This window comes from Pocillopora damicornis, chromosome 7 (assembly GCF_964200805.1).
Source record: "Pocillopora damicornis chromosome 7, jaPocDami1.2, whole genome shotgun sequence".
NCBI lineage: Eukaryota > Metazoa > Cnidaria > Anthozoa > Scleractinia > Pocilloporidae > Pocillopora > Pocillopora damicornis.
In genome coordinates, this window is record NC_142676.1 from 2,636,111 (window position 1) to 2,654,747 (window position 18,637).

An 18,637-nucleotide genomic window follows, 5' to 3' on the forward strand; every position below is an offset into this window, starting at 1 on the left:
TGGGGAATGTTGAAAAGCTTAAGGTAGTTTGCTGAGGTATCATTAAGGCGGCGCGGAGTCTCAAAAATTATCTGATATAAAACGTGATAATGTGCTCGCTGCGGCGGTTTGTTTATCTACAAACAAATTTCTGCGCACACCAAATAAGAGGAAACACTGCAAGGACGTTTTTAAACAAGAAGTAATTAATAAGACTATTTGAGACAAATGCGAGCGTACAGTTTAAAAGACAAACCACAGATTGAGTCAGTTAGTGTATAAGAAACAGATAAAGAAGGAATATAGCAGCTGTATTACCCATGGCGCCGCGGAAGATGATATTCCTCGAATACGCTATACATAAAAGGTCTTGAAACCGCCTCCCGTCCAATTAACCCATCAACTCCTACGAGTGACCAAAACAGAATTTCTCCTTACGATGTTAATACAATATCAAGTAGACAAGTTGAAGAGAATAAAAGAAAATATCAATTTAGGTTAAAGAGCAGACATGATGTTTCAATTTTTATTGAACAGTTCCTTCAAACAATTTAATTATGCCATTACACTTGTAAACGTGATGCTTTTCTGATAAGAATAACATTTTCACAACTAAGACTTGAATTACTTCTCCGTACCTTTCGGTTTTTTTTTTTTTTTTTTAACAATATCTGTTGTTTTAACAGTGACAAAATCAAAAAGCTTCGAGCGAATCCAGCATCACGCAAGTTTGTTTTTTTTGTGATAAGATGGGCGATATTGGCCAGACATAGAGCAGTGAAAAACAACCGCTAGGAAATGGTAACAGAATTTGATTTAAATCGTCGGTACCTGCGTGAAACGCCAGACGCGAATCAGCCTAAGATAAAGATCAATTAATATTCAAATCAGGAAAGCTGATCATGAATTGAAAATCTGTTCGAACCCTGTTCGGCTGTCGTCAACTTTCCTCGACTTTGAAATATTATAGCACCAACAGAGATGGTCATATATGGAGGGAATATCCAATGTTTGGCAAACACAAGGTTGTTAGTTTTGGCAAATAAGCTTTCCTCTTATCTGTCAATAAGGTTCGAGAGAGCAGCAGACTACACTGTTTCCGTTTACACGCGGTTTACGTATACAACTTGTTGAGTAATCCCCTCAACTTTGCCAAATATGGAAGTGAAATCGAAAACCACTGTTTGTGGCGGAAGTGGGCACTTACTACGATCAGTTTCCTATAAATTATCCACACTTTTCGATCTTTTTACTGGGATACCTGTGGTAGCCCAGTCATAAAATGCCTTTGTTTTTTTGTCTTTTTTTTTTTTTTTTTTTTCCTCCGCCACAAAATGGAAAAATTGCGCAATAGTACCCAGAGGTCATTGGGCCCTCAACACCATGACAACTAACTGTGATCCAATGAGGGTGAAGATGTTCACATGCTGATCACGTGTTATCTTGATGATGATTGACGTTGTCGTGCATGGACAGGTCCGGGTCACATGACGAGCACGAGATTTTCTTTTGTCGGTCGTTTCGTATTTCAACGTGTTTGGATTACGATCACCTGAAGCGTTATAGCGCAAACGCTCGAAATACTTACAGACACATACACAAGTCGTATCAGGTTCGCGGCCAGTCCACACTAAAAGATGTTATTGAGCGGTAATTTTGGACCGGATTGAGTCGCGAACTGTGTATCCGTTGTAGTTTCTGGTGATTTCTGCCGTTTTAAGCTTGCTTTACCATCACTGTTATTCACATCATCTACTTTCATAACGTTGGTAAAATCTGTACAGACATCACACAAACCAACTCGCGCACAAAATAAGAAGAGTATATTGAAGGCTTGAAATTATATTACGATCGATTTTCATCAAGAAATGGGCCAGGAATTTTCCACAATAGTGCAAATAATCGTGAAGGCTGATCGAGGAAAAGCGATTGCGTGACGCTCGGTAAGCTGTAAGATGACATGTTATTATTTACCAGACGTAAAAACTCTTCAGATTCTCAGTCTGCATTTTGTACCCACTCTGCAGTCTCCAGTCTATATTTTGTATCCGGTCTGCTGTCTGCATTTTGTACTAACAGGTATCTGTGGCACCAATACAGTTTACTTTTGGTTACATTTATTCGCACAACACATAATCTACCACAAAATACCTGTGTGTGAGGTAATTCGACATTTTCGTTCTTTTCCACTTTAATACTCTTCTTTCCTTATGTAAGAATGTAGACCACAAGTAATCCACCCACCCTACAAAAAATAACTCTTGCATGCATATCATGCCTATGTTTTAAAATAGGTGTATGCCCTTAGCCAGACTTGAGCTCACTATTTCAGTATACTAATCCGACACCCGTAGTATCACTACACTTGATTCGAAGGATCCAGTACCATCCAGGTATCCCAGTTACCCTGCTCACAGGGTCTAGTTTTTTTTTTTTTTTCCTCCGCCACAAAATGGAAAAATTGCGCAATAGTACCCAGAGTTCATTGGGCCCTCAACACCATGACAACTAACTGTGATCCAATGAGGGTGAAGATTTTCACATGCTGATCACGTGTTATCTTTATGATGATTGACGTTGTCATGCATGGACAGATCCGGGTCACATGACGAGCACGAGATTTTCTTTTGTCGGTCGTTTCGTATTTCAACGTGTTTGGATTACGATCACCTGAAGCGTTAGAGCGCAAACGCTCGAAATACTTACAGACGCATACACAAGTCGTATTGTTCGCGGCCAGTCCACACTAAAAGATGTTATTGAGCGGTAATTTTGGACCGGATTGAGTCGCGAACTGTGTATCCGTTGTAGTTTCTGGTGATTTCTGCCGTTTTAAGCTTGCTTTACCATCACTGTTATTCACATCATCTACTTTTATTACGTTGGTAAAATCTGTACAGACATCACACAAACCAACTCGCGCACAAAATAAGAAGAGTATATTGAAGGCTTGAAATTATATTATGATCGATTTTCATCAAGAAATGGGCCAGGAATTTTCCACAATAGTGCAAATAATCGTGAAGGCTGATCGAAGAAAAGCGATTGCGTGACGCTCGGTAAGCTGTAAGATGACATGTTATTATTTACCAGACGTAAAAACTCTTCAGATTCTCAGTCTGCATTTTGTACCCACTCTGCAGTCTCCAGTCTATATTTTGTATCCGGTCTGCTGTTTGCATTTTGTACTAACAGGTATCTGTGGCACCAATACAGTTTACTTTTGGTTACATTTATTCGCACAACACACATAATCTACCACAAAATACCTGTGTGTGAGGTAATTTGACATTTTCGTTCTTTTCCACGTTAATACTCTTCTTTCCTTTTGTAAGAATGTAGACCACAAGTAATCCACCCACCCTACAAAAAATAACTCTTGCATGCATATCATGCCTATGTTTTAAAATAGGTGTATGCCCTTAGCCAGACTTGAGCTCACTATTTCAGTATACTAATCCGACACCCGTAGTATCACTACACTTGATTCCAAGGATCCAGTACCATCCAGGTATCCCAGTTACCCTGCTCACAGGGTCTAGTTCAAAGTGGTGTGCACTCCTTTTCCTGAGCATTGAAAAAAAAGGTCTAGAATAGTGTGACAGAGGCGCTATAAACAAATCTTGTGGTGGTGTTACGAGGGTCTTTTGCTTCGTTATACACTTGGCATCTGACCACGCAAAGGGTGGTTTTGCTTATAAAGAAAAGAACCTTCTCATTTGACTTCAGTTGGGGACGACGAGTCAACTTGGCCACAAGTCTGCACAGAAAGACACAGAGTAATTTTTTCGGTGCTAAAAATTTGTTGTAAGCAGTGAAGCGGAGAATGGCGTTCAGTGAAATTATCGTCACGTTCTGTTTCCTCGTTTGTTTACAAAATCTCGTTGCGGATGGAGGTCCAGTTAATTCAAAGCAAGTAGCAGAAGGAATTGTAAGTAATGATATAATTTGTTCATAAACTCGTTGTAAGTTCGATGTTGTCATGCAATATGCCAGCGCAACACGATTAAATTTCCTTTGTGAACTTAAATATCGTTGGGAACCATTGATCATAAATTTGTCCGAATAAAAAGCAGTTGTACCATCTTCGAAACGCTATTTAATCAAAATCCATGGGTGAATTGCAGCCTGTGAGTAATCGCTCTGAAATTTCTCGAAGGAAGCTTTTAATTACGTCAGACCGAAATAGCTCTTAAAATCCGAGAAAGAAAATACTCAATCATGCCTGGCTCTATATCACAAATTACGTCATCCTTCACCGACCACGCTGTGTGATGTCTCCCAAGAGAGTCACTCATCCAAGTTTAATTGATTTAACTAATTTGCCTAAGATACATTGTTCAGACGTGGCGAAAATGAAGAGACATGGGTGATCAGTTTTGCGTGACGTCAATGTGAATATACGTATATCAAAACCAAGTCGGCTGTGGCGACGTGACCCTTTCATCTTTATTTCCTCTGATTTGTCTTTTCCCAGGAGGAGTTCCGCGTTTACGCGGAAAACTTACTAGAGGAACTCCTGATCATTTATTTTGAAAAGATGCCGAATGATATCTTTGATTTCATTTTTTTCGAAAGAGGAACTTTTAAACACGTCAGATTCATTACAAAAATAGGAACTGATGACTATTGATGTTTAAGCTACGATTGCAGAGTTTCGTTATTACAAAGACTGAAATAGAGTCGAAAGGCCCTGCATGGGGAGGGGTAGAGGATTTTGAACTTGCGCCTTTCAGTTCGCCCTAAGTCGTTGAACGCGCTGGTTTGAGAAGATTAACTCACATCGTGCCATTGGCTTGTTGCCACTTTTGATTGAAACCAGGCACGATTACCAGGCGCTGTACGGAGAATGAGCCCGCGCTCCTTTTCCGAGAAAACGACGGAAATTAGAACAAACCAAAACCGGAAGCCACACGTTGGACGGCAAAGTCACTACCGCATGAAACTAATTAGATACACTTATATTAAAACTCGAGGAAACTTCAACAGCTAGACCAGTTGGAAACTGCGTCTGCAAACATGTATTTTGTTCACTGTCCGTGAAAATTTAACTCTTCATGCGAAAATATTGTAGTTCCAGTTATATGACCGCAGGGGAAAAAAACTCGACATCTAAGACTTGTTGTCAGTCAACATTATTGATCTATTGATTTAATATTTGTTTAATCTCCTCTCAATCTCGTTAGGATTATCTGACAAAGTTTGGTTACCTGATGAACGATGACCCAAGAACTGGAAAGTTAAGAACAAGACAAGATTTAGAGAAATCCATCAAAATGCTTCAACGATATGCCAACTTGCCAGAAACTGGGCGGATGGATGCAGCTACAATTGCGCTGATGGGCAAATCTCGCTGCGGTGTGGCAGACTACGGGAATTACAACTCCGATAACACGCGACGAAAGAAAAGATACACTTTACAAGGAACATATTGGAAGAAAAGGGTAAGTCAAGTTTTCCGGTTCTGTGTGAATAATCAGACGCTAGAAAGGATGCCGATCGCAACGTTCTTGTTCAGCATATAAAAGAAAGAGAAAGATCGTACTCAAGTCTATTATTTTTCATGTTGTATGACGTACGAAACTTCCGTTAAATTTAAGAAAAGCACAACTACATACATACATATCGGAAAGACAGCAAAAAATTTACTAGATTAAAAAAATATACAAACTGAAAAAACCTAACAAAGATTTTCACATAAAGTGAGATGTTTAAAATTTAACAGGATTTCAAGCGATAAAATTTGAAAAAGAAATGGGCAAATTGTACACTTACTTTGACTAATTGGGAGAATCAGACAAAATTGAATTTCAAAAGAGCTGAAGAATCATCAGTTTCTCAGTTATACTATTAATCTATATCATTTTAATTGTTCTTTAAACAAACTCTTGCTTGTATTATACGTCTTCTACAAATTTCGTTTGTAGTCGATTTGCTCTGATAGGAAAATCATGTTCTCCTTTAATTTAACAGGATCTGACATACAAGATTAAATCTTTCACAAGAGACATTCCCAGCCAAGAGAAACAGCGTCAAATATTCAAGAAATCCTTTGATATGTGGAGTGCTGCTTCAAATATAAGAGTCACGGAGAATCCATACGCCAACGATAAAGACGTTGACATTCATATCAGTTTTGTAAACGGGTATCACGAAGACGCGTATCCCTTTGATGGACAGGGCGGAACACTGGCGCACGCGTTTTACCCACACAACAACTTGGGTTAGTATACAAACAAACGGATAAAAAAACCATTTGTTTGCATTTCGATTGACAAGTGTCATAAACCAAAACCAAAGTAATCACAAAGGCCAATCAGAACAAGGGAAAAGTATAACAACGAGGACTCGGCCAATGAAAATTCGGATTTTAATCAAGAAAACAACTCGAAGCGCGGGAAAACGCAATTGGCCAAAGTCGTGATTGGTTTTAGTATTGAATCTGATTTGATGAGAGGCTGGCGCGAGTTTCAAGGACAGATCATATTGCGAATTAAAGCAAAATCCCAGCACTACCGGCTTACTTTGGATACTAAGTCGAAATTGCTCTAAAATAATGAATCGGAAATAATTAACAAACTAAAAAAACACAGATTAAGAAATGAGAAGTGAAAAGGAAACGCGGAAAGGAAAAGGGGAAGAATGGAAATATGGTAAAAGATGAAATGGAAAGTTTAGAAAAGTTTCAGAGGGAGCTTTGGAACGGGAATAAGTAACGATCGGACATTGTGAATGGAAATGTAAAGAGGAGAACAAAGAAAGGAAAACAGTCTTTCAATTGTTTTCTTTGTTTTGTCTGTGTCTCTGGCAACCAAGTTGGAAAGGATGTTGTAAAACCGCGAGAACAAGTCAAAAGAGACGCACGCACAAGAGGTTATATTACTCCAATGCATTTGGATGAAACATTTGTAGATGAGCGCAAAATCTTTTACTCGTCTGAAGTTTCTCTCCTAGCCTTATATAATTAAAATTGTCTATATTTATCTTTGTTTTACAGGACTTTCGGGTGACGCACATTTTGACGATGCGGAAAGATTTACCACAGGGACATCTAACGGCATCAATTTGGACTGGGTGGCTATTCACGAGTTTGGACATTCTTTAGGTCTGGAGCATTCTAATGTGCGAGAATCTATCATGTACCCTTGGTACAAGGGTTATGTTCCTGATGTAAAGCTCACTAATGACGATATCCTGGGAATACAACAGCTTTACGGTAAGTGGCCAAACAAGCTCTTTTAAAGCGCAATTCCATTCATTGTTGCTCAGCCAAAAAATATGACGAGGAGCTTGTGACAGCTCAAAGTATAAAATTTCTGATGGTTTAGTTTTTCTTGCAACTATGGTTAAGGGAGTAACACGATCGAGTTTTTTTCAAATTAATTACGCAACTAAGTTAGCAAAATAATCTTTATAAAAACATTTCTTTCGATATTCAACTGAAAATTTGTTTCTAGGAGTAAGCTTTTTTAAAGTAAGGCAAAATCAAACAATGATGGTGAGAGCTATAGAGCAACGAGTGTCTCATACAAGAACGTCATTCTTTCATAGCTATGGCGCAAAACCATTTGTTTCAAACGCTAGCCATGCTTCGCAGCGTTTTTTGGACTGGAGATTTAATTTATTTTTTCAGGAAAACCCATCAATAAACCAGGACCCACAAATGGCCCAGCTGCGACGCCAGCACTTACAACCACTGAACCTCCGCTCCCTGAAGAAAATGATGTTTGTTCCATTCCTACCTATGACACGTTCTTTATGGGCCCTGACAGGCGCACGTACGCGATAAAGGGTACTCAATACTGGATCATCAAAGATGTTCCTGGTGCAGGCCTGGAGAGTGGACCTCACAGGGTTAAGGACTTGTGGAAGGAACTTCCTAACAGGATAGACGCTGCCTACACCTTCGGTGGTAACAGGCTGGTTTTCTTCAGCGGATCCAAGTGAGTGTCTGTCATTAATTCAGCTCTATCAACTTTTCATCATAAAACTTCTACACAGTTCCTGGCATTCTGTGGTCTTTTTCGCAGCTGTTCTTTTAATAGGCGACGAATATTTTTTTCAAACTTGTCGTGTGAGAAGGATACTGCATTCCAAGAGTTAAAAAAGTGCGTTTTATTGACCATTAGTGTTTTAAGTTGCGGCAACATGAGTTTTTCACCGTACAAATTTCCTTAGTGGGTGACCAATTCCTGTTTCTTATACCTTCTTCTTCAATTTCATGTGGAGATACAACTGAATGACTATATTTGATGTCATGCCATAAGCATCTTCCATCAAATACTTTCGTGTGGGGAAATACTAACTTTTCTCCGCGCGTTTTGATCGGATAAAGTATAGAGGTTCGGCTAACTTTGCTGGCTTTTTTTGCTAATTCTGTTTTCTCCTCTTAAGGTATTGGCGTTATTACTACGACAGCGGCCGTGATACATACAGAATTGAATACATGTACAAAGAACGTGCTATCACAGAATTTGGACTACCAATGACTCTAAAAGACATGGACGCTGTCTTTACATGGGGAAGAAACAAGAGAACGTATTTTTTTAAAGGTGACAAGTATTGGCGCTACAACGGCCGCACGATCGATTCTGGTTACCCAAGGAGCATCAGTGTTTGGGGAGGAGTGCCGGCAAATTGCAATTCTGTTATGAAATGGAGAAATGGCAAAACGTACTTCTTCAAAGGATCAAAATACTTCAGACTCGATGATTGGAGGATTCAAGTTGAGGCTGATTATCCCAAGAGTATAGCGCTGAAATGGATGAGATGCGAGAAAGAGAACTTAGCCGTAGAGAAAACCACTGAAACAAGCGGGGTGGACAAAGGAGTGAACGGGACACAGAGAGGCAGCTGTGATCATGATCACGAAGTCTCATCTGGGTCAGCGGTCTATCCAAGTGTTTTTACAATTTGTTTAATGGGTTTAGCTTTTCTTAGACAGAACTTTTAATTTGGAGTCACTTTTGTGTAGCAGCTTAGGTACTCGATCCCGATAAACTTTAAAATGATACCTTGCTGTCAGAGTGGCGAAAGTTGGAGACAAGCGTAGCTGCAAACACGCGATAAACGACTGTTTTATTGAAAAAGGACGGATTGCGTGACAAGCTACACATAAGTCACGCCACAATTCTTCCTCAAGAACCGAAAGCTTACAAACCTGGCTTTAAGTGTTTAGGAATATAATTTATTGCATTTGCTTCTACCATTTTTTGTACCAACAGCAGACGTTTTAAAGTTCTTCTTCTTCCAACTTTTCCCTAGGAACTGAGCAGTAGAAGAATTTTTTTTTCAAACTTAGGCTGTTTATAATTTATTTTTACATATTGTGCCATTTCTATTTTAATCTGTCTCTCTTGTACATATGAATAAAGGGGTAAGTTTCTAAAGAAACTGTGGTGCTGCGTCGGTGGGAGAGTATAGCAGGTAATTTAGTGTTAAAAACTGGGTTGAAAACGTAAATTAGCCGCCGTAAAGGGTAAAAAAGCTGACGTTTCGAGCGTTAGCCCTTCGTCAGAGCGATTAGGGTCTAATCGCTCTGACGAAGGGCTAACGCTGGCTAATTTACGTTTTCAACCCAGTTGTTAACACTAAATCTCTTGTACATAGCTATGAAAGTTGAGAAACCTCTCAAACTTTAAAAATTAATTTATGATTGAGGAAAAAAAATTGAGCAAATTGACTATCCATCAAAACCAACAAGTTTCTATTGCAGACCATACGCTGCAAAAATGAATGTACATGTGTAACTTATTCTTATAATAACATAGATTCGAATGGTTTATATTTTCTATTGAGATTATTTGTAATTTTTTTAAATCAATTGATGAAATGAAGACTATCACCGCTTATGGTTACTTTTAAATGTTTAAAAGTTTTTTTTTTTAATAAAATGTTTTACAGAATGTTTCAAAGAACAACCTTAAGCATGCTACGACATGCGAGAGTATTTTCTTGGGATGGATTGGGAGGGACAATTATCCTGTTCTCGGCTTCTTTGATTACCAAAGGGTACAGCATATTTATGTTTCATTGTCAAACCAGACAGTCCAACAACTTGGTCAGCCATAATTCAAATTAAAGAATTACTATATAATTCAGTCACTGTGTGAAAAATAAAATTAATCAAAAGGATCGTTTTTTAATAACTCCTTCAATAAGTGCACACATTCTTTTCAATTAATTATTTCTTCCTTCATAAGAAGCCTCCTACAAGAGGATTACAGTGAATAAAAGATAACTAACACAAAAAGAAGACAGATTAAAGCAACCAGAACGGCTTTTTTCCTTGTGAGCTTAGATCAACCTCTTGGGTTCTTCACCTTACCTTAGGGCATGCTGATGGGCGATGACAGAGTGAGAAACTCCCATATTTTGCCTATATGTAAATGCATGGCCCAAAGTGGCATAACTTTTGGGGACTCGAGTCTTCACCAAAGAACACTATTTAGCATCTTGAATGGGGTGTTCCTTTGAACCTATGACCTTGTACATGGTCTATAATTTGGAAATCCATGGTAAATGCATGGGAGGTGTAAAAAAAGTATTTACAAAAATATAATTAGATAAATCTGTTTTAAATTTCCTCGATGTGGATGTGGCCCATATGAACAATGTAAAAAAATCTGTTAATTTTTTTGCCTTAAACAAAATGTGATGTTAGTTTGAATAATGGTTCTGGTATTGGATCAACTAATATTAACCTAATTGACATTTTTATTTATTCTTGTCACTTGCCTGCCTGATACTGTATTGATGTTGTAAGGAAAAATTTAGTCTCGGTCACGGGTAAAGTGTTACAAATGACTGACATTTTGAACACCTGAGTGGAAGTCTTCATCTGAGTCAAGTGAGATGTTGACTTCTGCCAGGGCTGTCAAAATGTCAGTCACTAATAACGACAACAACTGTCTCAGGAACTTCAACCATGACAATATAACTAGATGATAAACTGTTTCTCTTAGGTTCAAAACATTACCTATCTATATACTATCACAATTGTAGCATATCAAAAATGCATGCAAAATTAATTTCTTCTTTCATTCTAGAGCTTCACCACAAAACCACAACAGAAGAATAAACAGGGTCAATAATACTAAACAGTCATTAAAACTAAATGTTAACTTGCACCTAATCAGCAACATTTAGAATATATTTTTTATGCTGACAAACACTGCAGGCATTTGGAAAAAGTTTTTTTAGATTGAATTTTTTTTTCATGAAATGTATGCCACATAACTGTTAAGACATCACCATGTGTTGAAAAGCTTTCTGAGCTACCAATTAACAAGAAAAGCCAACAAGTCATTAGAATTGGAAGCAGTACCAATATCCACTTCCTGTAAGAAATAAAAATGAAGTGAAATTATTATGTTAAATTATCTTTTTCAGTACAATATGCACATAATTGCTACCCCAAAAATGAATACAGTTAATAACAATCAAGTGGTAACTCCAAATGTTTTTCCAGGACTCATTCAACACCGAAACAATCATCCACCACATGGGGTCTCTATGCCCTGGTGAAAAACCTCACAGGATCTTTGAGGATCTTCAAGGATTGACAAAGACTTGCCAAAGATCCTTAAGGACAAGGATCTTTAAAAGATCTTTAAAGGATCTGTAAAAGATCCTCAAAGATCTTTGTAAGCAAAAACGTTTGTTAAGATCCTCAAGGATTTGATAAAGATCCTCAAAGGATATTACAAAGATCCTCATAAGGATCCTCGCAAAGTTCTTTTCAAGGATCCTTCAAGATCCTCAAGGATTTAGCAAGGATCTTTCAAAGACCCTCAAAAGATCCTTTCAAGGATCCTTTCAAGATCTTTGTAAGGATCCTTAAGGATTTAATCAGGATCTTGCAAGGATTCTAGTCAAGATCTTTGCAGGATCTTTTTGAGGATCTTTCAAGATCCTCAAGGATTTAATGAGGATCTTTTAAAGACCTTCTAAAGATCCTTTCAAGGATCCTAGTAAGATCTTTGCAAGGATCCTTAAGGATTTGATCAGGATCTTACAAGGATCCTAGTCAAGATCTTTGCAAGATCTTTTCAAGGATCCTTCAAGATCCTCAAGGATTTAATGAGGATCTTTTAAAGACCTACAAAAGATCCTTTCAAGGATCCTGTAAAGATCTTTGCCAGGATCCTTAGGAATTTGATCAGGATCTTACAAGGATCCTTAAGTCAAGATCTTTGCAGGATCTTTTCAAGGATCCTTCAGGATCCTCGAGGATTTAATGAGGATCTTTTAAAGACCTTCAAAAGAACCTTTTAGGGATCCTGCTAAGATCTTTGCTAAGATCCTTAAGAATTTGATTAGGAGTTACAAGGATCCTAGTCAAGATCTTTGCATGATCTGTTCCACAATCCTTTAAGATCCTCAAGGAATTGAAAAGGATCTTCCAAATATCTTTAAAAGATTCATTTCATGGTTTTGTACAGCTCTTTTTAAGGATCCTTTTTGAATTTGATGTGGATCTCAAAGGCAACTTTGTCAAGATTTCTACCACATCTCTGCATTATGAATTAGGTTCCTTTGAAATCCTCAAGTAATTTCAAACATAACAAAATTGTAAATTGAGGGCTCACTGTTTTATAATTTAAACACAACGAGGAATTTTCGCAGAAAATTATTGTGCAATGAGTGTAATGAAGGTTACCGCATAGCAACGCCATGCTCGAGGCTTTCGGGAAACTTTGTGACTACTTACATGACAACAAATAGGGTTTTGCATTATGGGATAGGAATTTATACGCGCCGAGATTTTTAACGGCCGCATAAAAACATAAGAAGCTCGTTGTTACGGCAAATATCATCGACAATGGTCGGAACTAAAGGGAAAATGTACACAGAAATAAAGGTAAAGGAAAGGCGTTTTCTGGAGTTCAGAAACAAGCGAAAAGAGAGACAGAAACAACCGAAATCGTCAATCAAACTCCAAGCAGGTCTCGCGATTGCTCTGACTCTGGGGCTGAATGAAAAGAATTCATTGGTACTTCTGGAAAGAAAATGAAGATGCCATCCTCGCCTAATGATTCTTACTCTGAGCTCTTGGAGAGTGAGGATGCAAATGATGTGTTACAGGGACAAGGATACAGGCTTATCGATCTAGAGAGATTCTCCTCGACGCTCACTGAAGGACATGTTTCTGAAGAAGGTGTGAATTTACTTGGTTCTGTGTAACCAACTTAAAAAGCTCTTTTAGAGGTTGTCATATGAATTCCCGAAAACACTTCTTTTGTACCTCAGGATGTATTAGTTCAATTAATCTGAAGTTTTCAGGGCTGTATCCTCTTACTGAGTTGAGTTGGATAAGCTGACAGTTTCTCTATAAGCTGAATTTTAAGTAAGATGTTGTGGAATAACTCACCTAATAATCTCGGTGAACTTTGAACGGGCATTGTGCCCATAATATAAACGACTCCAAAAGTTCCTCAGCTCATCCAAAAGAACGACCTTAGTACTTTGTTTTGACACTAAAAACACTTGATTTCATGCAATCTTTGTGCAGTTATCTTTTCTCAAGTTTACCTAGGTTTTTCACACCATGTGGTGGACAAATTGATCTGATGTCAAATAACAAATTAGTTTAGGGCAACACATTAGTTATATTCAGTATGTGTGATTCCTAAGCTTTCCTTTGGTATATAGGTTAATATGGTTCAGAAATATAGTCATTGAAGTACTCTTGCTTGCCTTTTTTTCATGTTTACCCCCTCTGTAAGAGTAGCCTGAGTCTGGTCATAGTCTAGTCCCAGACAAGTTTAACACATATATTTTGGTCTTCTTATCTTTGAGCTGGACTGTTGCCAGATTTTTTGGAAAATGAAAATCTTAGCACTAACCTAAAGTCTGAACAGAAATAGTAGTGTAGAAGTAGTCCTACTAGAAGAGGATGGGTAATTCTTGTTTAGCAATAAAAAAAAGTTTTATCTTCATTTTTTTATGTTTGGTTCAATTTTTCTTTTTAACTTAGTATGAGGATTTAAGTATGCTTATTTTCTTGTCAAAATTTCGAAGGTTCTATAACATTCTTGCCAAGATCTTCAACGATCTTCCATTTCCTTGCCAGGATCTTCAAGGTTCACTGACATTCTTGTCAAGATCTTTAAGGATCTTCAAATCTCTTGCAAAGATCTTTAATTTGGCTGTCAAAATCTTCAAGGATCTTTCTTTTTTATGCCAAGATCTTCAGAGATCTTTCAATTTATTGCCAAGATCTTTAAGGGTCTTTTATTTTCTTTCCAAGATCTTTAAGGATCTTCAAAATTTTCAAAAAGATCCTTGAAGATCTTGGCAAGAAAATGAGAGATCCTCAAAGATCTTAACAAGAATTTGGAAGATCCTCAAAGAATTTTCAAAGATCTTTAAAGGATCTTCAAAGTTCATGTAAAGATCTTTGAAGATCCAGACAAGATCTTGACAGGAAAATGAAAGATCCTTAAAGATCTTGTCAAGAAAGTCAAAGATCCTCAAAGATCTTGGCAAGAAAATCAAAGATCCTTGAAGATCTTGGCAAGAAAATGAAAGATCCTTGAAGATCTTGGAAAGAAAATCAAAGATCCTTGAAGATCTTGGCAAGAAAATGAAAGATCCTTGAAGATCTTGGCAAGAAAATGAAGGATCCTTGAAGATCTTAACAAGAATTTTGAAGATCCTCATGAAGATCCTCAAGAGGATCCTCAAAGGTCCTCATGAAGATCTTGTAAGATCCTTAAAGATCCTTGAGAGATTTTCACCAGGGTGTGCCACTTGTAGTTCGTTAAATTTGAAAACAAACTTACATTTCCCTCCTTCTTAACCACTGCTTTAATAGAAATGTACATTTTTGTTCCCTACAGAACTTTCAGTCATTTTAAACAACAAAAATATCAGGCTGCAACAATAACAACAGAAAGATTCCAATCTGTAAAGTTTTCATACTTAAAGCTGCTAGGTGATTTTTGGGGGGTGGTAACTGTCGATTTTCAAAATTAAATAATTCTTTCCTGTTAATAATAAAAATTGAACTTTGCTTGACATTCATAAGGAGATGTACTTAGCAAAAGACACATGGATTAGGTACAGTACTTACTTTTGTTTCAGCTGGAGAAGCTTCTTTGGAATCATTCTGCTCTTTTGGGGATGAAGATTTACTGGCAGCTGATGACTGTGGCATCTCAGACTCGAGATTTAGTTTACTTGCATCTTTCTTCTGTGGTGTCTCTTTAGCTAAACTCGAATGATTTTCTTTGGGTGGTGTATCTGACAAAGGATTCCCTCTATTTTCCTTTGAATTTGTCTCTGACGCGAGACTTGTCTTGCTTCCTTTTGAAGGTGTGTCAGACAGCAAATTTCTCTTATTTAATCCAGGAGGTATGTCTGATGCAAGACTGCCTTTACTTCCTTTAGGTGGTGTTTCTGATATAAGACTTGCCTTGCTTCCTTTAGGAGGTGTGGATGCAAGGCTCCCTTTGCTGCCTTGGGGACTATTACTAGGGCTAAACTTCTGACCCTCAAGAAGAAACTCTTTTCGTGACAGAGGCTCTGAACCAGGCAAACTCCTGCTGATGCTTGTGTCTTTGGAGTCTGTGTCAGAGTCATGTTGTTTCTCTGTTTTAACCTCAACTGGTACAATTACAGTATTTAGTGTTTCTAGATCAGCTTCTAGTGCATGTTTTAGTTGCTCTTCAAGTTCTCCCTCCTCCAGTAAATGAAGATCTTGTTGGCTCTAAAGATAATTGGAAAGAGAAATCGTTGTACAAAATTTAGCAACAATTTCTCCTGGTACAGCTGATGAAATTAGTGATAACAGTGATTAATGTGTGATGCAGAATGCAAGTTTAAGGGCTTATTTATAGCCCATGACTTTTGGAAGCTATGAACCATCCTCCTCATTACATGCTTTTGAAAGAACAGCCCTAAAGTTGTATGTAACTCTGATGCATTTGCAGCCTCTTTGATCAACTCCTTATGTTTCAACATGGTTTTGTCATATTATAATGAAAAATAATGGTAATAGGACTGAGTAGAGTCTAATTCAGTCAGACAGAATTGGACAACAAGAAGTCCTTTTACCAATTGATAATAACTGTTACAATTTCTGAAAAAAACAAATAAATTCCTCCATTTTGGAAATTCTCCAGTTTTTTTTCAGCATAAGTGGATATAGCTATGATTCTAATCAATTCTGTGATTGGTGGATTTAGCTGTTTGGACCTAGTATGATTGACTGCTTGTCCAATTATAGGTGTCCAATTACAGCCAACTGTCCAATTACACTGTCCACTTACAACTGTACAGAATGGTTAGTGAAATATAAAGAAGCTAATGCATCAATCACATTTAAGGAAATTGTAATGGTTATTGGACTTGAAATTGTCCAAATGGAAATACTTATTGCAAAATACACATCAGTATGTGAGGTGTCACCATCTTGGATGTTGTAAATAGTTTTTAAGTGCACCATTACCTTTGCTTACACCAGCCCCTCCCCAGCCTTCCCAGTCCACAGCAATGCATTTCATAAGTCATTTTTTTATATCACACTGCAATATTCACTTTTTTAGAATAGCACAATGTCACTTGATAAAAATGAAAAAAAATTTAGTGAGGTGAAAGGATTAAAACATTGATAATGAAAATGTTTGTTAGGGTATGGAACCACAACAACCAACACACTCCATAAAAAAATTCCAAACCACAGACTGAAAAAAAATGCATTATCAACACTCACTCGTGTTTCCCAGGACCATGGAGATGAAAATTGATCTTTGGAATGGATTTCCTATTAAAATAACAAAACCAAATAAAAATGGTATAAAAATCACATAAGGTGCTCAGTCACACAAGACACAATGATTCCATTGCATAAACTAACCACTTGACTTTTAAAAATGTTAGCAGAATGCAATATAGGTACTTGTTTAAATGAGTAGGTATACATCACATGTATATTAGCAATATTTAAGATTAAAAATAATCAAAATACATACATTAAAGCTAAACAAACTGAACTGTTACAAAAAAATAACTGGATAAGTGTGTTTGTGTAAAAGGTGAAAGTACTGTTGGTTTAATAGGATTATAGGAAATTGAGTTTTGAGTTTGGGTTTTGGGCCAAGAGGGTTGGTAATCCACAAGTCTGGGATTTGACTCCTCATATAAAACGGGGTGTGGGATGGGGGGAGGGGGCTCAGATCTTTTTTTTGTATTGCACTTATGATATAAAGGGATAACAACTTTTCCTATTCAGTGACTGAAACCAATGGTATCTTTCTTATTCTCTCAACTTTACCTGACAAAGATTTTATTGCCAGCTGCTGTAACATGCATGTTAAAACACATTTCAACCCTGTCAGGCACCCAAGTTTAGAACCTGCAGTTGCGTGCACTAATAGATTTTTGTGCTCACAACTAGCTGGAGGTAAGTTCACAATCAAGTATTTCACTCAGTCTTATTTCACATTCACAAAGTATGTGAATTAATGCTTGCCAGTCTTCAAAAAGTTCAACCTCCCTAGACCATTCTAGAATTCCTGTTGGTGGCTCTAAAAATTTTAGTCGCAAAACTTTCTGTTAAATTTTGTGAAAATTACACAATAAAACATCGACGATCTTCGGCCGATACAACGTTTAATTTCTCTATTAATTGTAACCCTCATGACATCTCAAACAATGTTTGAAATGCACTCTTCAAAACATGCGAAATATAATCAAATTAACTTACGTCATTCACGATTCGCGAATAATTATGAACAAAACTCGACGAGCCTTCTGCTAACATGAAAAAGTTTCTACAGATAGCTGAACTTAAAAGTAATATTGGTGAACAAACTACGTACATGTGATTGTGAGCAAAATACTTTTCAAGCCGAAAAATCTACGTCATGTGTAACGAAATCATTTTGACATACTTTTTCAAAACGTTTACAACAACCACGCCCAAGCTTTCTTTAGTAAATGAATCACGCTTCATGATCGAACTGAAAGTGTGACGGTTGAAGGGATTAAAATAAAGAGGAATTTTCTAGGTATATTCGTCACCCTGTCGCAAAATAAAGCTTTTAGCTTGTTTCCTGGAAGCATTTAACCATGTGGGAATGTTCACTATAAAACAAACCTTGAAAATGAAACACAAAAGCTCACCGTGACAGATGTTATGCTATCTCTCGGGTTAAAATTGCCCGGCTCTTCAGACCCTGAAATGCCATGGGCCAATCTCAACACTGGAAACCAATCTGGCTTTCTCGTTGAAAAAGAATCATCTAAATAATAGTGTTTTTTCACTTTGGGACTGACCATTCGTTCATCTATGAGTTTATCCTGTTCGTCGGGACTTAAGTTATCCCATTTGTTGCCTTGCTCGGCCATCACTTCGCGTTGTTCAGTGATGATTCTCCGACTCATATGATTCAAAGACTCGAAATACGAGAGAACGTATTCATTCATGTTTTCGACACCGCTTACATACTTGTTTTTCGGTTCAAAAGAACACTGCATGGTTGGAACTTTCTGTTCATTCGTTGTCTCGTCCACGATAGACTCCTCCATTTCATCGATTCTTTCAGCAAACGCCTGTTCGATAGCTGCGGCCACTTCCGCTTCAGAGATAATGGCCGCCATGTTTACTAACTATCATTGACTCAAGATTAACCTTTGTTCTAAAGATAATTGT

The 18,637-nt window shown here is 37.5% G+C and overlaps 2 protein-coding genes across 3 annotated transcripts; one reads left to right on the forward strand and one right to left on the reverse strand.

Moving 5' to 3' along the window:
* The first annotated feature begins 3,514 nt into the window (after positions 1 to 3,514).
* On the forward strand, positions 3,515 to 9,899 carry LOC149042038 (matrix metalloproteinase-25-like). The gene is made up of 6 exons (XM_089213412.1): positions 3,515 to 3,910; positions 5,166 to 5,423; positions 5,953 to 6,202; positions 6,977 to 7,195; positions 7,613 to 7,922; positions 8,374 to 9,899. The coding sequence occupies exons 1-6, from the start codon at positions 3,806 to 3,808 to the stop codon at positions 8,930 to 8,932; spliced, it is 1,701 nt and encodes a 566-aa protein (XP_089069538.1). The 5' UTR covers positions 3,515 to 3,805; the 3' UTR covers positions 8,933 to 9,899.
* Positions 9,900 to 10,100: 201 nt separating this feature from the next.
* On the reverse strand, positions 10,101 to 18,607 carry LOC113679796 (uncharacterized). 2 transcript variants are annotated; one of them, XM_089213413.1, is made up of 4 exons: positions 18,262 to 18,607; positions 16,697 to 16,747; positions 15,056 to 15,691; positions 10,101 to 11,318 (listed from the first exon to the last, which is right to left on the reverse strand). In XM_089213413.1, the coding sequence occupies exons 1-4, from the start codon at positions 18,583 to 18,585 to the stop codon at positions 11,256 to 11,258; spliced, it is 1,074 nt and encodes a 357-aa protein (XP_089069539.1). In that variant the 5' UTR covers positions 18,586 to 18,607; the 3' UTR covers positions 10,101 to 11,255. The 2 variants fall into 2 exon arrangements, with proteins under 2 accessions (XP_089069539.1, XP_027052566.2); XM_027196765.2 differs by having other exon boundaries at positions 18,109 to 18,607.
* Between the last annotated feature and the right edge of the window lie 30 nt (positions 18,608 to 18,637).

What these genes read in the sequence shown, in the direction of transcription:
- LOC113679796 (XM_027196765.2), bottom strand. Translation starts at nt 18,585, where the DNA reads ATGGCGGCCATTATCTCTGAAGCGGAAGTGGCCGCAGCTATCGAACAG. An exon ending in CATGGTCCTGGGAAACACGA is followed by an intron (nt 15,692 to 16,696) that starts GTGAGTGTTGAT and finishes AATTATCTTTAG; the next exon opens with AGCCAACAAGATCTTCATTT. An exon ending in CTTCTCCAGCTGAAACAAAA is followed by an intron (nt 11,319 to 15,055) that starts GTAAGTACTGTA and finishes TATTTCTTACAG; the next exon opens with GAAGTGGATATTGGTACTGC.
- LOC149042038 (XM_089213412.1), top strand. Translation starts at nt 3,806, where the DNA reads ATGGCGTTCAGTGAAATTATCGTCACGTTCTGTTTCCTCGTTTGTTTA. An exon ending in TTACCCACACAACAACTTGG is followed by an intron (nt 6,203 to 6,976) that starts GTTAGTATACAA and finishes TTTGTTTTACAG; the next exon opens with GACTTTCGGGTGACGCACAT. An exon ending in GTTTTCTTCAGCGGATCCAA is followed by an intron (nt 7,923 to 8,373) that starts GTGAGTGTCTGT and finishes TCTCCTCTTAAG; the next exon opens with GTATTGGCGTTATTACTACG.